The sequence below is a fragment of the Hemitrygon akajei genome, chromosome 8 (genome assembly GCF_048418815.1).
Source record: "Hemitrygon akajei chromosome 8, sHemAka1.3, whole genome shotgun sequence".
In the NCBI taxonomy this organism is placed as follows: domain Eukaryota; kingdom Metazoa; phylum Chordata; class Chondrichthyes; order Myliobatiformes; family Dasyatidae; genus Hemitrygon; species Hemitrygon akajei.
This window is the reverse complement of record NC_133131.1, coordinates 176455795-176481040: the sequence shown is the minus strand read 5'-3', so window position 1 is coordinate 176481040 and position 25246 is coordinate 176455795. Positions and strand designations below refer to the sequence as shown.

Sequence of the window (25246 nt, the reverse complement as noted above, 5' to 3'; positions counted from 1 at the left end):
TTTGAGGGCTGGTTGGAAGTTGGAGGCAAAGTTGATGAAGTTGATGAGCTCAGCAAGGGTGCAGAAAGCAGCACCAATGCAGTTGTTGATGCAGCATAGGAAGAAAATTGGGTTTTCCATAGTTGCTGCCTGGCCTACTGAGACCCTCCAACATTTTGTGCCTGTTACCTTTTCAATCAGGTCCCCGATCAAGGTTTAAAAGGCAGAGCTTCGCAACAGTTTCTCTGAGTAGTGTGGCAACCAATCAACAAAGAGCAAGCACGAGAAAGGGTGAATGAAAGTAATGCAGGTGCAAGCGGGGCAGCTATCCTTTGAGCTGCCAATCTTTTGAGTGTGCCGGTCATTAGAGTGGCTTTGTCATAGAGGTGCAGCATAGAAACAGGCCCTTTGGTCCATCTAGTCCATGCTGGAACCATTTAAACTGCCTACTCCCATCAACCAGCACCGGGACATAACCCTCCATAACCAGATCATCCACATACCTATCCAAACTCCTCTTAAACGTTGAAATCGAGTTTGCATGCACCACTTGTGCTGGCAGCTCATTCCACACTCTCACAATCTTCTGAGTGAAAAAGTCCTCTTATGTTCCCCTTAAACTTTTCTGCTTTCACCCTTAGCCCATGACCTCTGGTTGTAGTCCCACCCAACCTTAGAAAAAAAAAGCCTGCTTGCATTTACCCTTTCTATACCTCTCATAATTTCATACACCTCTATCAAATCTCCTCTCAATCTTCTGCATTCTAAAGTATAAATTCCTAACCCACTCAATCTTTCCTTATAACTCAGGTACTCCTTGTAAATTTTCTCTGTACTCTTTCAATCTTATTTACATCTTTCCTGTTGGTAGGTGACACAATACTCAACATTAGACCTCACCAACATCTTATAAACTTCAGCATAACATCCTTTGGCTCGTCAGTCTTGGGTGAAATCAGGTTTGGGCAATGTAAAGTATCTGGCTACTTCCTCATTTTATTCTTGTACACTCCAGGGTTCTGAAAGAGGTGGCTGAAGAGATTATGGAGGCATTCACCATCAAGAATCACTAGATTCTGGAATTCTTCCGGAAGACTGTAAAATTGCAAATGTCACTCCACTCTTCAAAAAGGGAGAGAGGCAGAAGAAAGGAAATTATTGGCCAGTTAATCTGACCTCAGCAGTTAGGAAGATCTTGGAGTTGATTACTAAGGATGAGGTCTCAGGGTACTTAGAGGCACATGGTCAAATAGACTGCAGTCAGCATGGTTTCCTCAAGGGAAAATCTTACCTGACAAATCTGTTGGAATTCTTTGAAGAAGTAACAAGCAGGCAGGATAGACAAAGGAAAATCATTTGATGTTGTGTACTTGGATTTTCAGAAGGCCTTTGACAAAGTGCCACGTATGAGGTTGCTTACTTAACAAGCTACAAGCCCATACTATAACAGGAAAGATTCTAGCATGGATAAAGCAGTGACTGATTAGCAGAAGGTAAAGAATGGGAATAAAGGGAGCCTTTTCTGGATGGCTGGCAGTGACTAGTGGTGTTCCACAGGAGTCTGTGTTGGGACAGCTCTTTTTAAGCTAGATGTTAATGATTTGGATGATAGAATTGATAGCTTTGTTGCAAAGTTTGTGGATGACATGAAGTTAGGTGGAGGGTAGATAGTTTTGAGGAAGTAGAGAGGCTACGGAAGGACTTAGACAGGTTAGGAGAATGGACAAAGAAGTGGCAGATGGAATAAAATGTCCAGAAGTGTATGGTCATGCATTTTGGTAGAAGGGGGAAAGGGTTGACTATTTTCTCAAAGGAGCAAAAATACAAAAAACTGAGGTGCAGATCGACTTGAGATCCTTGTGCAGGATTCCCTGAAGGTTAATTTGCAGGTTGAGTGTGTGGTGAGGAAGGCAAATACAATGTTAGCATTCAGTTCAAGAGGACTAGACCATAAAAGCAAGCATGTAATGTTGAGGCTTTATAAAGCACCAGTGAGGCCTCAGATGGAGTTTTGTGAGTAGTTTTGTACCCCTCCTCTAAGAAAGGATGTGCTGACACTATAGAGGGTTCAAAGGAGGTTCACAAAACTGTTTCCAGGATTGAACAGCTTGTCATATGAAGAGCCTGTATTCACCTGAATTCAGAAGAATGAGGGGTGACCTCATTGACACCTATTGAATGCTGAAAGGCCTTGATAGAGTGGATGTGAAGAGTATGTTTACTATGATGGGAAAGCCTAACACCAGAGGACACAGCCACAGAATACAGGGGTGTCCTTTTAGAATGGAGATGAAGAGGAATATCCTTAGCCAGAGAGTGGTGAATCTGTGGAATTCGTTGCCACAGCAGCTGTGCAGGCCAAGTCCTTACGGATATTCAAGGCAGAGGTTGATAGATTCTTGACTGAGGGATAGGGGGAAAAGGCAGAAGACTGGGCTGAGAGGAATAATGGATCAGCCATGATGAAATGGCCAAGCAGACTCAATGGGCTAAATGACCGAATTCTGCTCTTGCATCTTATAGTCTAAGAAGAATGTGGTGACCTGCCTCAGAGAATATTATCCAGTGGCACTTACATCCACTGTGACGAAGTGCTTTGAGAGGTTGGTGATGAAACACATCATCTCATGCCTGAGAAATGACTTAGCTCTGCTCCAATTTGCCTAGCAGCTCAACAGGTTCACAGCAGATGACATCTCATTGGCTCTTCACTCAACCCTGGAACATCTGGACAGCCAAGATACATGCAGACTTCTGGTCTGCATTCAATACTATCATCCTCTCAAAACTAATCAATAAGCTTCAAGACCTTGGACTCAGTATGTCCTTGTGCAACCGGATCCTCAGTTTCCTCATTTGCAGACCCCAGTCAGTTTGGATTGGCAACAACATGTCTTCCATAATCTTCATCAACACAGGTGCACCACAAGGCTGTATACTTAGCCCTCTGCTCTACTCACTTTATACTTATGATTAGGAGACCAAGCACAGCTCCAACCCCATACTTAAGTTTGCTGACAACACCACTGTCATTGGTCGAATCAAAGGTGGTGATGAATCAGCATATAGGAGGGAGGTTGAAAATCTCTCTGAGTGTTGCCATAACAACAACCTCTCACTCAATGTTAGCAAGACCAAGGAGCTGATTATTGAGTTCAGGAGGAGGAAACCAGGGGTCCACGAGCCAGTCCTCATCGGAGGATCAGAGGGGGAGTGGGTCATCAATTTTAAATTCCTTGGTGTTATCATTTCAGAGAATCTGTCTTGGGCCCAGCGTGCAAGTCCAATTACTTTCTTAGAAGCATGCAAAGATTCGGCATGACATCTGAAACTTCTTCAGATATGTGGAGAGTATAATGACTGGTTGCCTGGTATGGAAGCACCAATATCCTTGAATGTAAAGTCCTATGAAAAGTAGTGGATCATTAACATGAGAAAATCTACCCACTGACTTCCCTCTTGGTACTCCTTGCAAGCAGAACAAGTGCCACACCTGCCCCTACACCTCCTCCCTCACTAGCATTCAGGGCCCCAGGTGAGACAACACTTCATTTGTGAGTCCGTTGGGAGTCATCTACTGTATCCGGTGCTCCCAGTGTGGCCTCCTGTAAATAAGTGAGACCCAATGTAGATTGGGAGACCACTTCACTGAGCACCTACACTCCATATGCCAGTAAATGTGGGATCTCCCAGTGGCTGCCCATTTTAATTCTACGTCCCATTCCCATTCCAATATGTCAGTCCATGGCCTCCTCTACTGCCACAATGAGGTCACACTCAGGTTGGAGGAGAAACATCTTATATTCTGTCTGGGTAACCTGATGACATGAATGTCGATTTCTCGAACTTCTGGTAATGCCCTCCCTTCATCATTCCCCATTCCTATTTTCCTCTCTCACCTTTTCCCTTACCTGCTCATCACCTCCCTCTGGTGCTCTTCCTTCCCCTTCTTCCATGGTCTTCTACCCTCTCCCATCAGGTTCCCCCTTCTCCAGCCCTTTATCTCATTCACCACACCACTTTCTAGCTATTTACTTCAGCCCTCTCCCTCTCCCAGTTTTACCTGTCACCTCATACTTCTTCCTCCCCCCCCCACAACTTCTTACACTGACTTCTCATCTATTTTTCCAGTCCTGATAAAGGGTCACAGCCCAAAACATCGATTTTTATTCCTTTCCATAGATGCTGTCTAACCTGCTAAGTTCCTCCAGCATTTTGCGTGTTGCCAAAAAGTAGTGGATATAGCCCAGTCCATCACAGGTAAAGCCCCTCCAACCATTGAGCACATCTACATGGAGTGCTGTCGCAGGAAAGCAGCATCAAGGGATCCCATCATCCTGACCACGCTCTCTTCTTGCTGCTGCTGCCATCAGGAAGGTGGTACAGGAGCCTCCAGGCTCACACAACCAGGTTCAGGAACAGTTATTACTCCTCAACTATCAGACTCTTGAACCAGAGCAGATAACTTCACTTGAAATGTTCCCACAACCTATGGACTCACTTTCAAGGACTCTTCATTTCATGTTCTCGATACTTATTGCTTACTTATTAATTTTCTCTTTTTGTATTTGCAATGCTTTTTTGCACATTGGCTTGCTGCCCTGTTGGGTGCAGTCTTTCATTGATTCTAATGTTTCCTTGTAGTTACTGTGAATGTCTGCAAGAAAATGAATCTTGGGTTGTGTATGGTGACATATACAGTGGCATGCAAAAGTTTGGACACCTCTGGTCAAAATTTCTGTGAATAGTTAAGTGAGTAGAAGATGAACTGATCTCCAAAAGTCATAAAGTTAAAGATGAAACATTCTTTTCAATATTTTAAGCAAGATTAGTGTATTATTTTTGTTTTGTAAAATTTTAGAGTGAAAAAAGGGAAAGGAGCACCATACAAAAGTTTGGGCACCCCAAGAGATTTGAGCTCTCAGATAACTTTTACCAAGGTCTCAGACCTTAATTAGCTTGTTAGGGCTATGGCTTGTTCACAGTCATTGTTAGGAAAGGCCAGGTGATGCAAATTTCAAAGCTTTATAAATACCCTGACTCCTCAAACGTTGTCCCAACAATCAGCAGCCACGGGTTCCTCTAAGCAGCTGCCTAGCACTCTGAAAATTAAAATAAATGATGCCCACAAAGCAGGAGAAGGTTATAAGAAGATAGCAAGGTGTTTTCACATAGCCGTTTCCTCAGTTTGTAATGTAATTAAGAAATGACAATTAACAGGAACGGTGGAGGTCAAGCTGAGGTCTGGAAGACCAAGAAAACTTTCTGAGAGAGCTGCTCGTGGGATTGCTAGAAAGGCAAATCAAAACCCCTGTTTGACTGCAGAAGACCTTCAGGAAGATTTAGCAGACTCTGGAGTGGTGGTGCACTGTTCTACTGTGCAGCAACAACTGCACAAATATGAACTTCATGGAAGGGTCATCAGAAGAAAATGTTTCCTGCATCCTCACCACAAAATTCAACGTCAGAAGTTTGCAAAGGAACATCTAAACAAGCCTACACGAGTGAATCTGCAGATGCTGGAAATAAATAAGAACACAAAATGCTGGCAGAACTCAGCAGGCCAGACAGCATCTATGGGAGGAGGTAGTGATGACATTTCGGGCCGAAACCCTTCATCAGGAATGAAGTAACATGGGATGGTCGAGGAGGGATAAGAAGTGGGGAGAGGGATGAAGTAGAGAGCTAGGAAGTGATAGGTTGGAGGGAAATGGGCTAGGGGGAAGGTGGAGAATTATGGGAAATAAAAGAGAAAGAAAGGTTGGGCTGGGGGGAAATTATAGTGAGGGGGGAAAAAAGAGAGAGAAAAAGAACCAGACTGAAATAATAGATAGGGATGGGGGGTAGGGGGGGCAGGGGTATCAATGGAGGTCTGTGAGTTGGATGTTCATGCCGGCAGGTAGGAGGCTACCCAGGCGGGAGATAAGGTATTGCTCCATCGACCTGTGTGTGGCCTCATCTTGACGGTAGAGGAAGCCATGGACAGACATGTCGGAGTGGGAGTGGTCTGTGGAACTGAAGTGTGTGGCCACAGGGAGATCCCTCCACTGCTGGAGGACTGAGGTGATATACTGTATCCGGTGCTCCCGATGTGGCCATTTATACATTGGGGTGACCCGCCGCAGACTGGGAGACCGTTTCGCCAAACACCGGTGCTTAGTCCTCCAGCAGTGGCGGGATCTCCCTGTGGCCACACACTTCAGTTCCACAGACCACTCCCACTCCGACATGTCTGTCCATGGCCTCCTCTACCGTCAAGATGAGGCCGCGTGCAGGTTGATGGAGCAATACCTTGGTAGCCTCCTGCCTGCCGGCATGAACATTCAACTCACTGACCTCCGTTGATACCCCAGCCCCCCCCCCCCCCCCCTTACCCCCATCCCTATCTATTAAATGTCGTCACTACCTCCTCCCATAGATGCTGTCTGGCCTGCTGAGTTCTGCCAGCATTTTGTGTTCTTATCTAAACAAGCCTGATGCATTTTGGAAACAAGTCCTGTGGACTAATGAAATTAAAATAGAACTTTTTGGCAGCAATGAGCAAAGGTATGTTTGGAGAAAAAGTGTGCAGAATTTCATGAAAAGAACACCTCTCCAACTGTTAAGCACAGGGATGGATCGATCAGGCTTTGGGCTTGTGTTGCAGCCAGTGGCACGGGGAACATTTCACTGGTAGAGGGAAGAATGAATTCAATTAAATACCAGCAAATTCTGGAAGCAAACATCACACCGTCTGTAAAAAAGCTGAAGATAAAAAGAGGATAGCTTCTACAACAGGATAATGATCCTGAACACACCTCAAAATCCACAATGGACTACCTCAAGAGGCACAAGCTGAAGGTTTTGCCATGGCCCTCACAGTCCCCTGACCTAAACATCATCAAAAATCTGTGGATAAACCTCAAGAGCAGTGCATGCAAGACGGCCCAAGAATCTCACAGAACTAGAAGCCTTTTGCAAGGAAGGATGGGCGAAAATCCCCCAAACAAGAATGGAAAGACTCTTAGTTGGCTACAGAAAGTGTTTACAAGCTGTGATACTTGCCAAAGGGGGTGTTATGCCATGCCATTCAGGGTGCCCAAACTTTTGCTCTGGGCTCTTTTCCTTTTTTTTGTTATTTTGAAACTGTAAAAGATGGAAATAAAAAAGTAATCTTGATAAAAATATTAAAGAAATGTGTCATCTTTAACTTTATGCCTTTTGGAAATCAGGTCATCTTTAACTCACTTAGCTATTCACAGTAACAGAAATTTTGATCAGGGATGCCACTGTATGTAATTTGATAATAAATTCACTTTTAGCTTGGTGAGGGAGACTGAAAGAGGGTGCAAGTCAGAGTGAGAGAATAGGAGACAGACAGAGTGAGTGTAGGTGTGATGGTGAGTGAGAAAGAGAGAGGGGAGAGGTAACAGAGATGAAGAGACGAGTGTACCTGAGGGGCTGGTGCATCACTTGTGATTTGCAGCTTTTCCTCCTGTTTTGGAGGCTTGGTCTCCATCACTGGCTCCGGCGTAGTACTGAAGACACGGGAACGGCCCAAATCTGAGGACTGGAACAGATCAGAGGCCAGCGATGAAGAGACTGAACTGGGCCAGAAATCCCGTAACTCTTGTCCCAGAGCAGGACAAGAGGCTGACTATCCAACAGTGAGTGACTCACCTCCCAACAGCCAACAGGCATGGGTTAGGACTGTGATGGGACACTCCCACTTGCCCAGATAGGTGCAGCTTCAGCAACTCTCAAGGGGGTCAACACCATCTAGGACAAACAGGCCATTCCATCAGCACCCTACCCACCCTCTAAACACTCCTTCCCTCCACAGTGCACCATGAACAAAACAAACTGTGTTTACTCGCCCAGGCTGCTCCAACAACCCCTCTGAAAACCCGCACCTCCTTCCTCAAGGACAAAGGTAGAAGGGGGCAGGACAACACCACCATCTGCGGGTTCCCCTTCGTCTCACAGACCATCCTGACTTGTGAATATCTCACCGTCACTGGGTGTAAACCCAGACTGTAGTCAGTCATAGAACATTGAAGATAAAACAGAAACAGGCCCTTCGGCCCACAATGTTGTGCCAATCCAATTACGTTAGTCATCAAATGGGCATCCTAACTAATCCCTTCTGCCTAAACAATGTCCATATCCTTCCATTTTCCTCACATTCATATCCTTATCTTTAAATCTCTAAAGTATCTGCCTCTACCACCATCACAGGCACCCACCCCTCTCTGTGTCAAAAAACTAGCCCCTCTCATCTCCTTTAATATTACCCCCCTCTCACCTTAAGTACATGCCCTCTGGCATTAGGCATTTCAACCCCGGAAAAAAGATACTGTCTGTCTTCTCTGTCAAGAAGACAGCTCACTCTCTCCTTCACGAGGGAAAGTTAGAGATGGGCAATATATGGCCAATTACTCTCACTCCCAAAAATGATTAAATTAATAAAAATAATCATAGCAGTCAGCAGCAACTGCCAGCGCCTTGGAAGGCCACAGCAGTGACTGGTCCAGTGCTCTGGGACTCTAGAGATAAAAGGATAATTACTCCCTGGAGATATTGTTGCTTCTTGCTCCCATTCCCCATCCAACTCATGTCCAGATCTTACTGCCCACTGCGTCACCGCTCCCCACTGCCAAGGTGAGGTTCCAAGGCAGGTCACCAGCGCCTTCAGACACCATGGACTCTGTCAACACTTCTCACTGCCTCGGTAAAGCAGCCGGCAAAATCGAAGGTCCCACCCACACAGAACACTCTCTTCTCCCCTCTCCCACTGGGCAGAAACCATGCTCAATGATAGCATCTATCCCATTGTTATAAGACTATTGAATGAACCTCTCACACACTTGATCTCCCAATCTACCTTGTTATGACCTTGCACCATCTGCCTGCCTGCACTACACCCTCTCTATAACTGTAACACTGTATTCTGCAGTCTTGATGAAAAGTTTCGGTCTCCATAGATGCTGCCTGACCTGCTGAGTGTGTTCTGGATTTTCAGCTCCTGTAGCATCTCTTATTCTGATTCTGATGTGACAATAACAGAGCTTTACCAGTTATCAGCCTGCGGCCCATCTGCACATACGTCAAACTCCGTGGTACCTCTGGTTCCCAGGACACCGGCGTCTCCAACTTCAGCAGCACCTTTGAATCTGGTGTCTGCTCCAACTCCAGTTCTGTCTTCACCACCTCCTTCACCTCAACCCTCAGCTCTATTTCTGAATCATCCAGGTCTTGCCAGGGTTCCATAGGCCAGAGCAAGCGAAGGAACACCGAGTTGGGGATAAAGCCATCCAGGGCGATGGGGACGTCCGGGGGCCCTGCCCAGAAGGGCAGTCCCCTGGCCTGTAGAAGAGCAGAAAGAGTGAGGAAGGGATCACAGAGCTCGGGAGGGCAGGATCGAGCCTTACCCCACATTTAGCAGCCCTAAGAGATTTACCAATATCTTGCCTGCACCAGAGAGAATGTCTTAAGATAACAAGTTGAGTGAGCTGGGGCTTTTCTCTTTGGAATGAAGGAGGATGAGAGGTGAAGCATTCGGGCTCTCACAACCAGACTATGTAACAGTTTCTTCCCCCAAGCTATCAGACTCCTCAATACCCAGAGCCTGGACTCACACCTAGCCCTATTGTCCTGTTTATTATTTATTGTAATGCTTCACTGTTTTGTGCACTTTATACAGTCCTGTGTAGGTCTGTAGTCTAGTTTAGTTGTTTTTTTTTCTCTCTGTGTTGTTTTTTTTACGTAGTTCAGCCTAGTTTTTGGAACACCATGGTCCTGAAAAACATTGTCTCATTTTTACTATGCACTGTACCAGCAGTTATGGTCGAAATAACAATAAAAGTGACTTGACTTGACTTCACAGAGGTGTACAAGATGATGAGAAATAGATCAAGTGGACAGCCAGAGACTTTTTCGCAGGGTGGAAATGGCTAACACCAAGGGGGCAAGATTTTAAGGTGATTGCAGGGATGTATGGGGGGATGTCAGAGGTAAGATCCTTACACAGACAGTGGTGGGTGTATGGAATGACGTGCCTGGGGTGATGGTAAAGGCAAATACATTAGGGGCATTTATGAAACTCTTAAATAGGCTCATGGATGAAAGAAATGGAGGGAAGTGTTAGATTGATTTTAATAGATTAAAAGGTGAGCCCTTTGACTAAGAAAGGATGTGCTGACATTGGAGGGTCCAGAGGAGGTTCATGAGAATTATCTGGGAGCTCTGGATGTTCCAGAGTTTGGAGTTCAATTCCAGTGCCAGTCTGCAAGGAGTCTCTGTACGCAGGGGTTTTCTCTGCATGCTCCAGTGTCCTCTCACAGTCCAAAAATGTACCGGATTGGTCATTGTAAACTGTCCTGATTACAGTTAATCAGGTTTGACCACAGTTGCAGGGGTGTCGTGGCCTGAGGTGCCAGAAGGACCCATTCTGCACTGTATCGCTAAATAATAAATAAAGGAAATGGCTAATACATGAGGAGCGTTTAATGGCTCTGCGTTTGTACTCGCTGAAGTTGAGAAGGATGTGTGGAGGGGGCAGATCTCATTTAAACCTATCAAATATTGAAATGCCTTGATAGATGTGGAGGGGATGTTTCCTGTAGGACCAGAGGGTACAACCACAGAATAGAGGGGCATCCCTTTAGAATCAGAATTAGGGTTATTATCACGGGCATGCATTGTGAGCAGCAGCAGTTCAATGCAACACATAATATAGAAGAAAATAAGTAAATCAATTACAGTATACATACATTGAAGAGATAAAAATCCTGCAAAAACTGATATATTTAAAAAGTGAGGTAGTGTTCATGGGTTCAATGTCCCCTCAGATGGCAGAGAGGAAGAAGCTGTTCCTGAATCGCTGAGTGTGTGCCTTCAGGCTCCTGTACCTCCTACCTGATGGTTACAGTGAGAAAAGGGCATGCCCTGGGTGCTGGAGGTCCTTGATAATGAACACTGCCTTTCTGAGACACCGCTCCTTGAAGATGTCCTGGGTACTTTGTAGGCTAGTGCCCAAGATGGAGCTGACTAAATTTACAACCCTCTGCAGCTTCTTTCGGTCCTGTGCAGTAGCCCCTCCATACCAGACAGTGATGCAGCCTGTCAGAATGCTCTCCATGGTACATCTATAGAAGTTTTTGAGTGCTTTTTGTTGACATACTAAATCTCTTCAAACTCCTAATGAAGTATAGTCGCTGTCTTGCCTTCTTCATAGCTGCATCTGTATGTTGGGACCAGGTTAGGTCCTCAGAGATCTTGACACCCAGGAACTTGAAACTGCTCACTCTCTCCACTTCTGATCCCTCTATGAGGATTGGTGTGTGTTCCTTCAACTTACCCTTCCGGAAGTCCACAATCATCTCTTTCATCTTACTGACGTTGAGTGTAAGGTTGTTGCTGTAACACCATTCCACTGTTTGGCATATCTCACTCCCGTACGCCCTTTCATCTCCATCTAAGATTCTACCAACAATGGTTGTATCATCAGCAAATTTATAGATGATATTTGAGCTATGCCTAGCCACACAGTCATGGGTGTAGAGAGTAGAGCAGTGGGCTAAGCACACACCCCTGAGGTGCGCCAGTGTTGATTGTCAGCGAGGAGGATATGTTATTACCAATCTGCACAGATTGTGGTCTTCCAGTTAGGAAGTCGGGGATCCAATTGCAGAGGGAGATACAGAGACCCAGGTTCTGTAACTTATCAATCAGGATTATGAGGATGATGGTGTTCAATGCTGAGCTATAGGTGATGAACAGCATCCTGACATACGCCTCTGTGTTGTCCAGGTGGTCTAAAGCCATGTGGAGAGCCATTGAGATTGCATCTGCCATTGACCTATTGTGCCAATAGGCAAATTACAATGGGTTCAGGACCTTGCTGAGATGAGGAGAAATTTCTTTAGTCAGAGAGTGGGTGAAGCTGTGGAATTCACTGCTACGGATGACTGTGAAGACCAAGTCATGGGGGATATTTCAAGCAGAGCTTAGACCTTAAGAATTAGGCCATTTGGTCCATCAAGTCTATTCCAACTTTCCATCAAGGTTGATTTATTTTCCCTCTCAATCTGCTTTCACTCTGTAGCCTTTGATGCCCTGACTAATCAAGAAACTATCAGTCTCCACTTTAAATATATTCAATGACTTGGCCTCCACAGCCAGTGTGGCATTGAATTCCACAGATTCACTGCCTTCTGGCTAACTTCCTTCTCATCTCTGTTCCACATGAATGTCCCTCTATTCTGAGGCTTTGCCCTCTGGTCCCAGACTCTCCCACTATAGGAAACATCCTCTGCACATCCACTATCTAGACGTTTCAGAATTCGATAGGTTTCAAACTAATTGAATATTGAAAGGCCTGTTTAGAGTGGATGATAGGTACTAAGTTCCTTAAGCTTGTTATAGCTAGGGTGGTATGGGGACGAGCTCCCACCACCTAATAAATGCTCCCAATGGGATGCACCTCAGATAGCCTCTGATGACCAAGTCCAGCTCCTGGCCTTACATGAGGCTTAGCTACTAAGCCCAGCAGAGCCATTTCTACTGACAGGAGAAGGGGCAAAAGTGGCTTACTGACACTTTTAAATCAGTCGCTTCGGCAGATGGGGGTCATCAGCCATGGTTAGCAGCTCATCTAGGAGAAGGAAATCTCTGATCTCAAACCTCTGCTGCCTTGTGGCTGTACCCAGTCATGGGGAAGGCTTCGTGAGTAAACCCTGAGGGAAAAATCCAGAGCTGGAGTCCCTGAGGTAGTCCTACATAGAGTTCAATGTTGACTGGCAACTCCTGAGACGTGGCTGGTACCAAACTGTATCGGCCTCTGCCGTTCCTTTGGGCTTATCAGCTGTGTGGAGAGGGGGAGCTTGCTCCATGGGCAACAGCTTGCTCTCCGTATCGTACTGCCCAGAATTGTGTACCTAGACAGTTCAGACTCAATATCCATGGTCAACTCTGACCGACGGAGACCCTCATCCTCACGGCAGGTACTTTAGTAGTAAGGGTGTCCAAGGTTACAGGGAGATGGGTTTGAGAGGGACAATAAATCAGCTGTGATTGAATGATGGAGCAGACTCAATGGGCATTATGTCTTATGCAATGTCTACCCACTGTAACTCACCACAGAGATGGGTTCAGACCTGTGACGATCTGACTGCAGTAGTCAGGAGTTCTTCCTGAGACCCAGGATGGAGACTGCCCAAGCCCTCAGGTCTCTCAGAGAACAGAAAATGGGAACTTGCATCAGGAATTAGAGCAGTTTTTGGTACGTCACCAAAGACACTCACAAATTTCTAGATGTACCGTAGACAGCTTTCTCACTGGTTGCATCACCATCTGGTGTGGAGGAGCCACTCCATAGGGTCGGAAAAAGCCGCAGAGAGTTGTAAACTCAGCCATCTCCATCATGGACGCTAGCCTCCCCAGCATTGACAGCATCTTCAAAAGGTGATGTATCAAAAGGACCCCGATCACCCAGGACATGCCCTCGTCTCATTGCTACTGTCAGAGAGGAAGTACAGGAGCCTGAAGAACAGCTTCTTCCCCTCCACCATCAGATTCCTGAATGGATAGTGAACAGCACGAGAGACTCATCCAGAAAGTCATGAGGCACGGTATCAGTGGAACCTTGGCTGTTTGGATAAAAAATTGGCTTACAGAAAGAAAGCAGAGGGTAGTAGTGGAAGGAAAGTATTCTGCCTGGAGGTCAGTGACCAGTGGAGTGCCGCAGGGATCTGTCCTGGGACCCCTGCTATTTGTGATTTTTATAAATGACCTGGATGTAGAGGCGGAAGGATGGGTGAGTAAGTTTGCGGATGACACGAAGATTGGAGGAGTTGTGGATGGAGCTGCAGGTTGTCGAAGGTTACAAGAGGATATAGACAGGATGCAGAGTTGGGCAGAAAAATGGCAGATAGAGTTCAATCGGACAAGTGTGAGGTGATGCATTTTGGAAGGACAAACCAGAAGGCTGAGTACAGGGTTAATGGTCAGTTATTTAAGAGTGTGGATGAACAAAGGGACTTCGGGGTTCAAATCCATACATCCCTCAAGGTCGCTGCACAGGTTGATAGGGTAGTTAAGAAGGCCTATGGGATGTTAGGCTTCACTAACAGGGGGATTGAGTTCAAGATTAGAGAGGTCATGTTGCAACTCTACAAATCTCTGGTGAGACCACACTTAGAGTGTTGTGTTCAGTTCTAGTCACCTCATTACAGGAAGGATGTGGAAGCTATGGAGAGGGTGCAGAGGAGATTTACCAGGATGTTGCCTGGTTTGGAGAACAAGTCTTATGAGGCAAGGTTAGCAGAGCTGGGACTTTTCTCTTTGAACCATAGAAGAATGAGAGGGGACTTGATAGAGGTCTATAACATTATGAGAGGCACAGATAGGGTGAATAGTCAGTACCTGTTTCCCAGGGCACGAATAGCAAACACCAGAGGGCATATGTACAAAATTAAGGGAGGGAAGTTTAGGGGAGACATCAGGGAAACAGGTTTTTTTACACAGAGGGTTGTGGGTGCCTGGAATGACTTGCCAGGGATGGTGGTGGAGGCTAAAACATTAGGGGTATTTAAGAGCCTCTTGGACAGGCACATGGATGAAAGAAAAATAGAGGGTTACAGGGTAGTGTGGGTTTAGTACTTTTTTTCAGGAAGATATGGGTCGGCACAACATTGAGGGCTGAAGGGCCTGTACTGTGCTGTAGTATTCTAGTGTCTGGTGTACCTCACTATTTTTTCCTTCTCTTTTTGTTTTGTTTTGCTTTACTTACTTAATTTAATTTTATATACATTTCTTATTGTAATATAGTTCTTTTATTATTAAGTATTGTATTGCACTGCTACAGCAAAACAACAAATTTCACAACAAACGCCAGTGATATTAAACCTGAGTCTGATTCTGAAAGTGCAACGTCCAGGATCCACTCACCTCTTTCTCACCCTCTGTGACTTCATCCCAGGGTCTGGGTACAGCCAAGGTGGGAAAGAACCCTTTCCTGATGTTCAGACACTTGTACGGTCGTTCCAGCCGCTGTTCTGCTGGCTCATCCATCACCAGCTCTGGAATCTGTTAAAACCACACAATTAATGAGAGGGTCTCAACCCAAAACATCGACTGTACTCTTTTCCATAGATCCTGCCTAGCCCGCGAGTTCTTCCAGCATCTTGTGTGACGCAATTAATGAGAGGGTCTCAACCCAAAACATCGACTGTACTCTTTTCCATAGATCCTGCCTAGCCCGCGAGTTCTTCCAGCATCTTGTGTGACGCAATTAATGAGAGGGTCTCAACCCAAAACATCGACTGTACTCTTTTCCATAGATGCTGCCTGGCTTGCTGAGTTCCTCTAGCATGTTGTGTGTTGTAATTAATAAGAGGGTGAGGTTTCTGGCTGTCTCTTAATTGGGGGGGGGGGGCTTAAGGTTGTCATAGCTGGTGGAGGTAATGGGGACAAGCTCCCACTACCTATTAAATGCTCACAATGGCTCTGCCTCAAATAGCTTCTGACAACCAAGTGCAGCTACTGGCAGAACCATTTCTACTCACAGGAGAAGAGGAAAAGGCAGGTTACTGGTGTCTAAAAGCCAGCCACTTCAGGCAGCCATGGTTTGCAGCTCATCTAGAAGAAGAAAACTCTGATCTCAAACCTCCATTGCCTTGCAGTTATACCCTCTCATGGGGAAGGCTTCTGGAGTAAACCCCGAGGGAAAAATCTGGAGCTGGATTCCCTAAGGCAGTCCTACGTTGAGTTCAACGCTGACTGGCAACTCCTGCAATGCCACTGGTGCCAAGCTGTTTCAGTCTCTGCCGTTCATCAGCTGTGTGGAGAGGGGGAGTCGGCATTGGCTTGCATGTAAGTAGACAGCTAATATGCAACATCCATGCTCAAGCTCAACTAACAGAGGAGGGCCTGACTGTACCGATGGGACAAATTCTCTCCATCTCCCAGCCTCGAGGATGGGAGCTAACACCAAGCACCAGAACGTGTGGCAGCTGTTATGGGAAGTCCCCAGCATACCCATGGGAGGATATGGGCTATAATGAGCGGTCGGACAAACTCGGGTTGCTCTGGAGCAGTGGAGTCCAAGTGGAGATCTGATCGAAGTTTATATGATTGTGAGAGGCATAGATAGAGTAGACAGACAGTGTCTTTTTCCCAGGGTGGAAATGTCTCATATCAGAGGGCATGTATTTCAGGTGAGGGGGGCAATTTCAAAGAAGACGTGTGTGGCAGGATTTTTTTTACACAGAGAGTGATGGGCACCTGGAATGCTCTGCCTGGGTGACGGTACAGGCAGATTTTTTTTACACAGAGAGTGATGGGCACCTGGAATGCTCTGCCTGGGTGACGGTACAGGCAGATACATCAGGGATTGTTAAGAGATGTTTAGATAGGAACATAAATGAGAGGAAAATGGAGGGATATGGTTATTGTGTAAGCATAAGGGACTAATTTAGCCGGCCATTTGATCATTAGTTTAATATGTTCAGCACAACACTGTGGGCTAAGGGGCCTGTTTCTGTGCTGTACTGTTCCATGTCCTAATGCATTTCACTATATATTTCAACGTCCGTGTGACAAATAAATCTGAAACTAGAACAGTCCTGATCCCCTTGAGTGATCAGTTCATCAGACAGTGGAGCAAAATCTCACAGAGTCCGGAGCAGCCAAAGCGTTGCTCACCTCTTCATTGTTTGCTGTGATCATTTACAATGATCTTTTTACAGAACAAGTGTTATTAATAAAACAATTAGTTGTATTTCTTGCTTTAGGAACTGCCAGTAAGTTGTCGTCCATCTTCAGTAGCATCATCTTAAACTAGAGTCCAGACACAAAACACAAGGAGGAACTCAACAAGTCAGGCAGCATTTATAGAGGGAAATGGGTGGTCGATATTTCGAGTTGAGATGCTTCATCAACGTTCCAAGGCACTGTAAGTTTCTGCTGACTGCAGTGATTATTTTTATTAATGTAATCATTTTTGGGAGCTGAGAGTAATTGCCCATGCATTTATCGCCCATCCCTAACTGACCCTTGGGATGGAGAGAGTGAGCTGTCTTCTTGACAGAGTTAGAGTAGACAAACAGTATCTTCTTCCCTGGGTCAAAATATCTAATACCAGAGGGCATTCATTTATGGTGAGGGGGTAATTTCAAAGGGGATGTGGGAGGCAAGTATTTTACACGGAGCAGTGGGTACCTAGAATGCCCTGCCTGGGGTGGTGGTAGAGGCAGATACATTAGGAACTTTAAAGAAATGTCTAATTAAGGATATGAAAGTGAGGAAAATGGAAGGATATGGACATTGTGTAGCACAGGAACGGAAACGCTCCCACTCACATAGCCTTCGTTGCCACGCAGCTGGAATTTTCCTGTATTTAATGTTTTATTAAAGAGCTGCACAGTTTTCAGACCATCTAAAAATCTGACAGAGTAATGGGTGGCTGTAAAAAAGATGGGAGGGAATGTTGTTGTATAGGCAGAGGGGACTAGTTACCTGGCCCATTTGATTACTAATTTAACAACACCTTGGGCTGGAGAGCCTGTCCCCAGTCCCCATGTTCTATGGTGTATGCTTGCACTACGCACTGCAGTGTGACTGACCGAATGTGCCTGTGCCATGGCCCAGCTTCAAGGCTAAGAGGGTTGCCAAACAATTAAACATTCCGAAAGCTTCACCCTTCACCTTCTTCACTTCTCAACAATCTATCTAATCCTCCTGAAACTCCATCTCTCTCCACACAAGCTGACTGACCTGCTGAGTGTTAACCTAGCCTAGGACAACGGGCTAGGTTACCTGCAAAACACAATTCAGTTCCCTGAATGAATGAGTCAATGAAAATGCTACGATGGACAGCAGGTTGTTTCAAAGTAAAGAGCACAGGTCAGAGGGTACGGCGAGGACGAGGGCAAGGGCGGAGATGGAGGTGACCAACTCAGATGGTCAGAGAGGTACAGGTAAAACTGGCGTGGCCACAGGCATGCAGACACATGGACAATGATGCGGGCAGTCTAAAGGTCCATGTCAGTCCATTCGGGTTTTGGGATTCTCTGGTCAGGAGCCACAGTGAGGAGGGAGAGGCTGGTATACAGACCTCAGGACTCTGATTACCTCAATCCGAGGGGTCTCTCCATAGATCAGCTGCATGTATCTCTGGAAACCTTCCTGTAGAACTTTCTTCGAGTGGGAAGTGTTTTTCTTGCTCTTCAGTTCGCCACGTTGGATGAGGAGAATTTCCTGCTCTCTGGCCGCCAGCACAGCATAGGCCTGGAATAAGGAAGCCAGTATCATAGCCCAGAGTAGAGAGGGTGTGATTAGCAGCCAGTATCATAGCCCAGAGTAGAGAGGGTGTGATTAGCAGCCAGTATCATAGGCCCGGAGTAGAGAGGGTGTGTTTAGCAGCCAGTATCATAGGCCCGGAGTAGAGAGGGTGTGATTAGCAGCCGGTATCATAGCCCAGAGTAGAGAGGGTGTGATTAGCAGCTAGTATCATAGCCCAGAGTAGACAGGGTGTGATTAGCAGCCAGTATCATAGCCCAGAGTAGACAGGGTGTGATTAGCAGCCAGTATCATAGCCCAGAGTAGACAGGGTGTGATTAGCAGCCAGTATCATAGCCCAGAGTAGACAGGGTGTGATTAGCAGCTAGTATCATAGCCCAGAGTAGAGAGGGTGTGATTAGCAGCTAGTATCATAGCCCAGAGTAGACAGGGTGTGATTAGCAGCTAGTATCATAGCCCAGAGTAGACAGGGTATGATTAGCAGCTAGTATCATAGCCCAGAGTAGACAGGGTGTGATTAGCAGCTAGTATCATAGCCCAGAGTAGACAGGGTGTGATTAGCAGCCAGTATCATAGCCCAGAGTAGACAGGGTGTGATTAGCAGCCAGTATCATAGCCCAGAGTAGAGAGGGTGTGATTAGCAGCCAGTATCATAGCCCAGAGTAGAGAGGGTGTGATTAGCAGCCAGTATCATAGCCCAGAGTAGACAGGGTGTGATTAGCAGCCAGTATCATAGCCCAGAGTAGAGAGGGTGTGATTAGCAGCCAGTATCATAGCCCAGAGTAGAGAGGGTGTGATTAGCAGCTAGTATCATAGCCCAGAGTAGACAGGGTGTGATTAGCAGCTAGTATCATAGCCCAGAGTAGACAGGGTGTGATTAGCAGCTAGTATCATAGCCCAGAGTAGACAGGGTGTGATTAGCAGCTAGTATCATAGCCCAGAGTAGACAGGGTGTGATTAGCAGCTAGTATCATAGACCAGAGTAGACAGGGTGTGATTAGCAGCCAGTATCATAGCCCAGAGTAGACAGGGTGTGATTAGCAGCTAGTATCATAGGCCCGGAGTAGAGAGGGTGTGATTAGCAGCCGGTATCATAGGCCCGGAGTAGAGAGGGTGTGATTAGCAGCCGGTATCATAGCCCAGAGTAGACAGGGTGTGATTAGCAGCCAGTATCATAGCCCAGAGTAGAGAGGGTGTGATTAGCAGCCGGTATCATAGCCCAGAGTAGACAAGGTGTGATTAGCAGCCGGTATCATAGCCCAGAGTAGACAGGGTGTGATTAGCAGCCGGTATCATAGCCCAGAGTAGACAGGGTGTGATTAGCAGCTAGTATCATAGCCCAGAGTAGACAGGGTGTGATTAGCAGCCAATATCATAGCCCAGAGTAGACAGGGTGTGATTAGCAGCCGGTATCATAGCCCTGAGTAGACAGGGTGTGATTAGCAGCCGGTATCATAGCCCAGAGTAGACAGGGTGTGATTAGCAGCCGGTATCATAGCCCAGAGTAGACAGGGTGTGATTAGCAGCCGGTATCATAGCCCAGAGTAGACAGGGTGTGATTAGCAGCCAGTATCATAGCCCAGAGTAGACAGGGTGTGATTAGCAGCCGGTATCATAGCCCAGAGTAGACAGGGTGTGATTAGCAGCCGGTATCATAGCCCAGAGTAGACAGGGTGTGATTAGCAGCCAGTATCATAGGCCCGGAGAAAGAAAGGGGGAGAGGGGAGTGATGCACCATCAATAACTCACTCTGAGACATAAAGGCAAGGTATCGAATTTTATTGACTGGAAGAAAGAACAAGCAGTGATTGACCACCATACTACATCCTGGAGACAGAGAGCCCGGGCTCAGACCTCCATCACCTTTATACCGGGGTCTGTGGGAGGAGCCACAGGAGCAGTCAGCAGGGGGCGTGTCCAGACAGGTATATGTAGTTCACCACAGGGAGCACCAGAGGGAGATGGAGAACAGGCAGGGTGATGGGTAGAGAGAGACAGAAAAAAAACAAACAACTAAATATGTCAGGGATGGGGTAAGAAGGGGAGGAGGGGCATTAACGGAAGTTAGAGAAGTTGAACATTGACTCTTAGACTGCCCCGCTTCATTGTCCATGTTTGTTTGTTTTTCTCTCTCTCTGCCCATCACCCTGCCTGTTCTCCATCTCCCTCTGGTGCTCCCCTCCCCCTTTCTTTCTCCCTAGGCCTCCCGTCTCATGATCCTTTCCCTCCTCCAGCTCTGTATCACTTTCGCCAATCACCTTTCCAGCTCTTAGCTTCACCCCACCCCCTCCGGTCTTCTCCTATCATTTTGCATTTCCCCCTCCCCCCACTACTTTCAAATCTCTTAGTATCTCTCCTTTCAGTCAGTCCTGACGAAGGGTCTCGGCCCAAAACATCGACAGCGCTTCTCGCTATAGATGCTGCCTGGCCGGCTGTGTTCCACCAGCATTTTGTGTGTGTGTGTTGTTTGAATTTCCAGCATCTGCAGATTTCCTCGTGTTTGCTAATTGGAATACGGTTTGTAAAAGGGAAATTGAATGTTCTATACACATACAGTTTTCTGTTACATCAATCCAAAGGGGAAGGAAGTGTAATATATATGGATCTATTTCTTTTAGAGCAATGACTCCTCTCTCGCTGCAATGTGAGTACAAGTTAAAGCCATCTCCAGCGCTTTGACTTAACTGATATGTAGTTACACAGGCACAGCAGGTCTCACTGAACTCCCGTCAAAGGGAAGCTGCAAACTACTTCAGGGTAGGCATCCCTGGAAGAGACTTCAGAGTGTAGTAGTCCAATCACAAATAAGAGAAAATCTGCAGATGCTGGAAATCCACCCACCCTGAATGTTCTTACTCTCCCTTCGGGCAGAAGGACGTACCGCCAGGTTGAGATGCCACTATAATCAAACCACTTATGATAACATGGACCCTCGACCTCATGATCTACCTTGTTATGGCTTTGTACATCATTGTCTACCCGCACTGCACTTTCTCTCTAACACTTTGTTCTGCATCCTGTTTGTGATTTACTTCCTCGGTACACTACGTGTGACCACAATAAATCTATTAACTAATTCCCATTCACATAATGAACATATGGACAGACTCAATAATTATCAACAGTACATGGAGAGCAGGGAAGACCATTTAATGGATGTTGTGCAGGGACAGTTAGGGTATTACACCTGAGTAACTGTTGTTGAGCAACTGGATAGCTACAGGAAAGAAACTTTGGAGAAGGCGTGTAGTCCTTCCCATGACCAGAATTGTACACAATCCTCCAAGTGCAATCTCACCAATAAAGTTAAGACCATAAGACCATAAGATATAGGAGCAGGAGTAGGCCATTCAGCCCATCGAGTCTGCTCCACCATTCAATTATGGGCTGATCCAATTCTTCCAGTCATCCCCATTCCCCTGCCTTCTCCCCATACCCTTTGATGACCTAGCTAATCAAGAACCTAATTGGCACCTAGTTGTAATGTGACATCCCAACCCTTGCACTCAATGCTTGATTTGGACACCATGTCGTTCTGGGTAAGACCATTGACAACTGTCTATTACACAGACCCAGCAATATTCCAGTAATAGAGTTACTGGAATTTACCTCCTTCAGTTCCTCCTGTTTCCTTTTAGTTTCCTCATCTGGCTCTTCTTCTGAGATCTGGGGGCGTTCTTGACTGGAAATCAACAAGAATATCAAATTAGAAACAGAGCCCTCATCCAGGACATTAAATATCTGAGTCTGGGGCCAGGGAATGGAGACTGGAGACACAGAGGTGTCTGTCTGTGTGTGTGAGTGGTTGAGAGGGAGGAAGGAAGGAAAGGGGCTTGTTTTACCATTGTTGGTGTTGCTATTGTTGTCATGGAGTTACAGAACACTACTGCACAAAAACAGGCCCTTCAGCCCATTGAGTCTGTGCTGAAACATTAATCTGTCCAGTCCTATCGACCTACACCAAACCATGCCATCCATGTGCCTATCCAAATTTCTGAAATGTTGAAATCAAACCACTTCTACTGGTGACTCATTCCACACTCTTCACTCTCTGAGTGAAGAAGTTTTCCCTCATGCTCCACTTAAACATTTCACCTTTCACCCTTAACTCATGACTACTAGTTGTAGACTTGCCCAACCTCAGTGGAAAAGCCTGCTTGCAATTATCCTATCTATACCCCTCATCATTTTGTATACCTCTACCAAATCTCCGCTCATTCTCCTACGCTCCAGGGACTAAAGTCCTAACCTAAGGAACCTCTCCCTATAACTCTGGTCCTCAGGTCCCAGTTGCCTGTGTTCTGCTGAACAACGTAGGCATGCTTGGCTGGCACTTGCAGGCTGCCCCCAGCACATCCTTGGGTGTGCTAGTTGTTAATGTAAACGATGCATTTCACTGCATGTTTCAATATCATCATCATCGTGCGCCGTGTTGTGTGACGTCATCATTATGTGCTGTGTCGTGTGACATCATCATTATATGCCGTGTCATGTGACGTCAACACTATATGCCGTGTCGTGTGACATAGGCAATTATGGTCTCACAACTATGATTGTTTTTGCAAATTTTTTGACAGAAGTGGTTCGCCATCGCCTTCTTCCAGGCAGTGTCTTTACAAGATGGTGACCCCAGCCATTATCAATACTCTTCAGGGATTGTCTGCTGGGCGTCAGTGGTCACATAACCAGGACTTGTGATATGCACCAGCTGCTCGTACGACCATCCACCACCTGCTCCCATGGCCTCACCTCACCCTGATCGGCAGGCTAAGTGGGTGATACGCCTTGCCCAAGTGCGACCTGCAGGGAAGTGGTGCCTCAAACATCCTTTGGTACAGACGCATCTTGACCCCATCACCAAATGGGGTCACCAATCACCATCACCAATCTCACCTGGTCCAGGAACACCACTGGGATTGTGAAACGAGCCCAGCAGAGATTGCAGTTTTTGAGGAAGCTTAAACAAGCATCACTCCCCACTAACATCTTAACTACATTCTACAGAGGCGTGGTTGAGAGTGTGCTGACCTTTTGCATCACAACCTGGTACTCCAGCTGCAGTGCTGCTGACAAAAAAGCCTTGCAGAGGGTGGTTAGGGGAGCAGAGAAGGTTATTGGGGTCTCCCTACCTTCTGTCCAAGGCCTCTTTCAGAGTCGATGCCTCCAGAAGACACAGTACATCATTATGACCCCTCACACCCTCTCCATGAACTGTTTGTTCTTCTGCCATCAGGAAAACATTACAGGAGCATCAAAACTAAAACCACAAGGCTACTAAACAGCTTCCTCCCACAGGCAGTCAGACTGCTAAATAGCTGCTCTACCTGACTCTGCTTTGCACACTTTTAACTTGCACTGGACACTTATAACTTGTTTTTAACTGACATGTGGCTGTTGTGTTTTACTATTTATTGTTATGTTTATTATTTAGTGTTGTGTTTGTTATGTTATGATTGCACTGCTCCTGGGAAACGCTGTCTCATTCTGCCCTGCAGAGCTGATGTACAGTTAGAATGACAATAAAGTTTTGGAAAGCGGCCAGTGAGTGAGTGGGCCAGTGAAGGAGTGGAGATTTGAGGCTTTGACGAGAAGAGGCGGAGGACGAGTTTGTTCCCAGTTAGTCTTTGCAATGCCTCCTGAGACTCTGATGTGCCTCTCCTGTGAGATGTGGCAGTCTTGGGGGAACTCCCCTCTCCCGCAGAGTCACATCTGTCAGAAGTGTTTGCGGCTGGGCGATCTGGAAGACCGTGTGAGGAATCTGGAGCAGCAGCTGGATGATCTTCGACTCATAAGGGAGAATGAGGCAGTCATAGATGAGAGCTGCCGGAAGGTAGTCACACCTAGGCTGCCGGAAGCAGGTGGTTGGGTGACAGTCCGAGGGGGGAAAGGAAAGGAGAGTAGACAGGTAGTGCAGAGCACCCCTGTAGCCATTCCCCTGAATAATAAGTTTACCGTCCTGGATGCTGTTGGTGAGGACGACCAACCAGTTGAACCACACTGGCACTAAGTCTGAACCTGTGGTGCAGAAGGGTGGGACGGAGAGGAGGAGAGCTGTCGTCATTGGAGACTCTATAGTCAGAGGAGCAGACAGGAGATTTTGTGGACGTGAGAAGGACACCCGCATGGTTTGTTGCCTCCCGGGTGCCAGGGTCCGGGATGTCTCTGACCAGGTGTATGACATCCTGGTATGAGAGGGAAAGCAACCAGAAGTCGTGATACATGTTGGTACCAACAACATAGGCAGGAAGAGGGATGAGGTCCTGAAGTGTGAGTTTCGGGAACTAGGCAGAAGGCTGAAGAACAGGACCTCAAGGGTGGTGTTCTCAGGATTGCTGCCATTGCTACGTGATAGTGATGGTAAGAAATGGAGGAGATGGCAGTTGAATGCGTGGCTGAGGAGTTGGTGCAGGGGGCAGGGTTTTAGATTTTTGGATCATTGGGATCTCTTCTGGGGAAGGTGGGACCTGTACAGATTGGATGGGTTGCACCTGAACTCGAGGGGGAGCAATATCCTTGCAGGTAGGTTTGCTAGCATGGTTCGGGAGGGTTTAAACTAATTTGCAAGGGGGATGGGACCCAGAGCAATAGAGCAGTGAAAGAAGTGCATGGAGTAAAGCCAGATCTAACATGTAGAGAGGCTTTGATGAAAAAGAAGCAGAATAAAGGGTGTAAAGGTAGTAAGGAAGAAGGGCTAAAGTGTGTGTACTTCAATGCAAGAAGCATCAGGAACAAAGGTGATGAACTGAGAACTTGGATACATACATGGAATTATGATGTAGTGGCCATTACGGAGACTTGGCTGGCACCAGGGCAGGAATGGATTCTCAATATTCCTGGATTTCAGTGCTTTAAAAGGGATAGAGAGGGGGTAAAAAGGGGAGGAGGGGTAGCATTACTAGTCAGGGATACTATTACAGCTGCAGAAAGGGTGGATATGTAGCAGGATCCTCTTTTGAGTCAGTATGGGTAGAAGTCAGGAACAGGAAGG

At 46.5% G+C, this 25246-nt stretch overlaps 1 protein-coding gene across 6 annotated transcripts in view; it reads right to left on the bottom strand.

The window, feature by feature from the left end:
- LOC140732472 (WD repeat-containing protein 97-like) overlaps nucleotides 1-25246 on the bottom strand; it is a 166243-nt gene that overhangs the window by 73484 nt on the left and 67513 nt on the right. For 5 of the 6 annotated variants that reach the window (XM_073055175.1, XM_073055180.1, XM_073055178.1 and 2 more), the window contains exons 12-17: nucleotides 21868-21940; nucleotides 18091-18246; nucleotides 14908-15045; nucleotides 9082-9324; nucleotides 7412-7528; nucleotides 7024-7104 (exon numbers count right to left, since the gene is read on the bottom strand). In XM_073055175.1, the coding sequence (XP_072911276.1) occupies nucleotides 7024-7104; nucleotides 7412-7528; nucleotides 9082-9324; nucleotides 14908-15045; nucleotides 18091-18246; nucleotides 21868-21940 (808 nt within the window). The remainder of the gene's footprint in view (nucleotides 1-7023; nucleotides 7105-7411; nucleotides 7529-9081; nucleotides 9325-14907; nucleotides 15046-18090; nucleotides 18247-21867; nucleotides 21941-25246) is intronic. The other variant, XM_073055179.1, reaches the window with a different exon arrangement.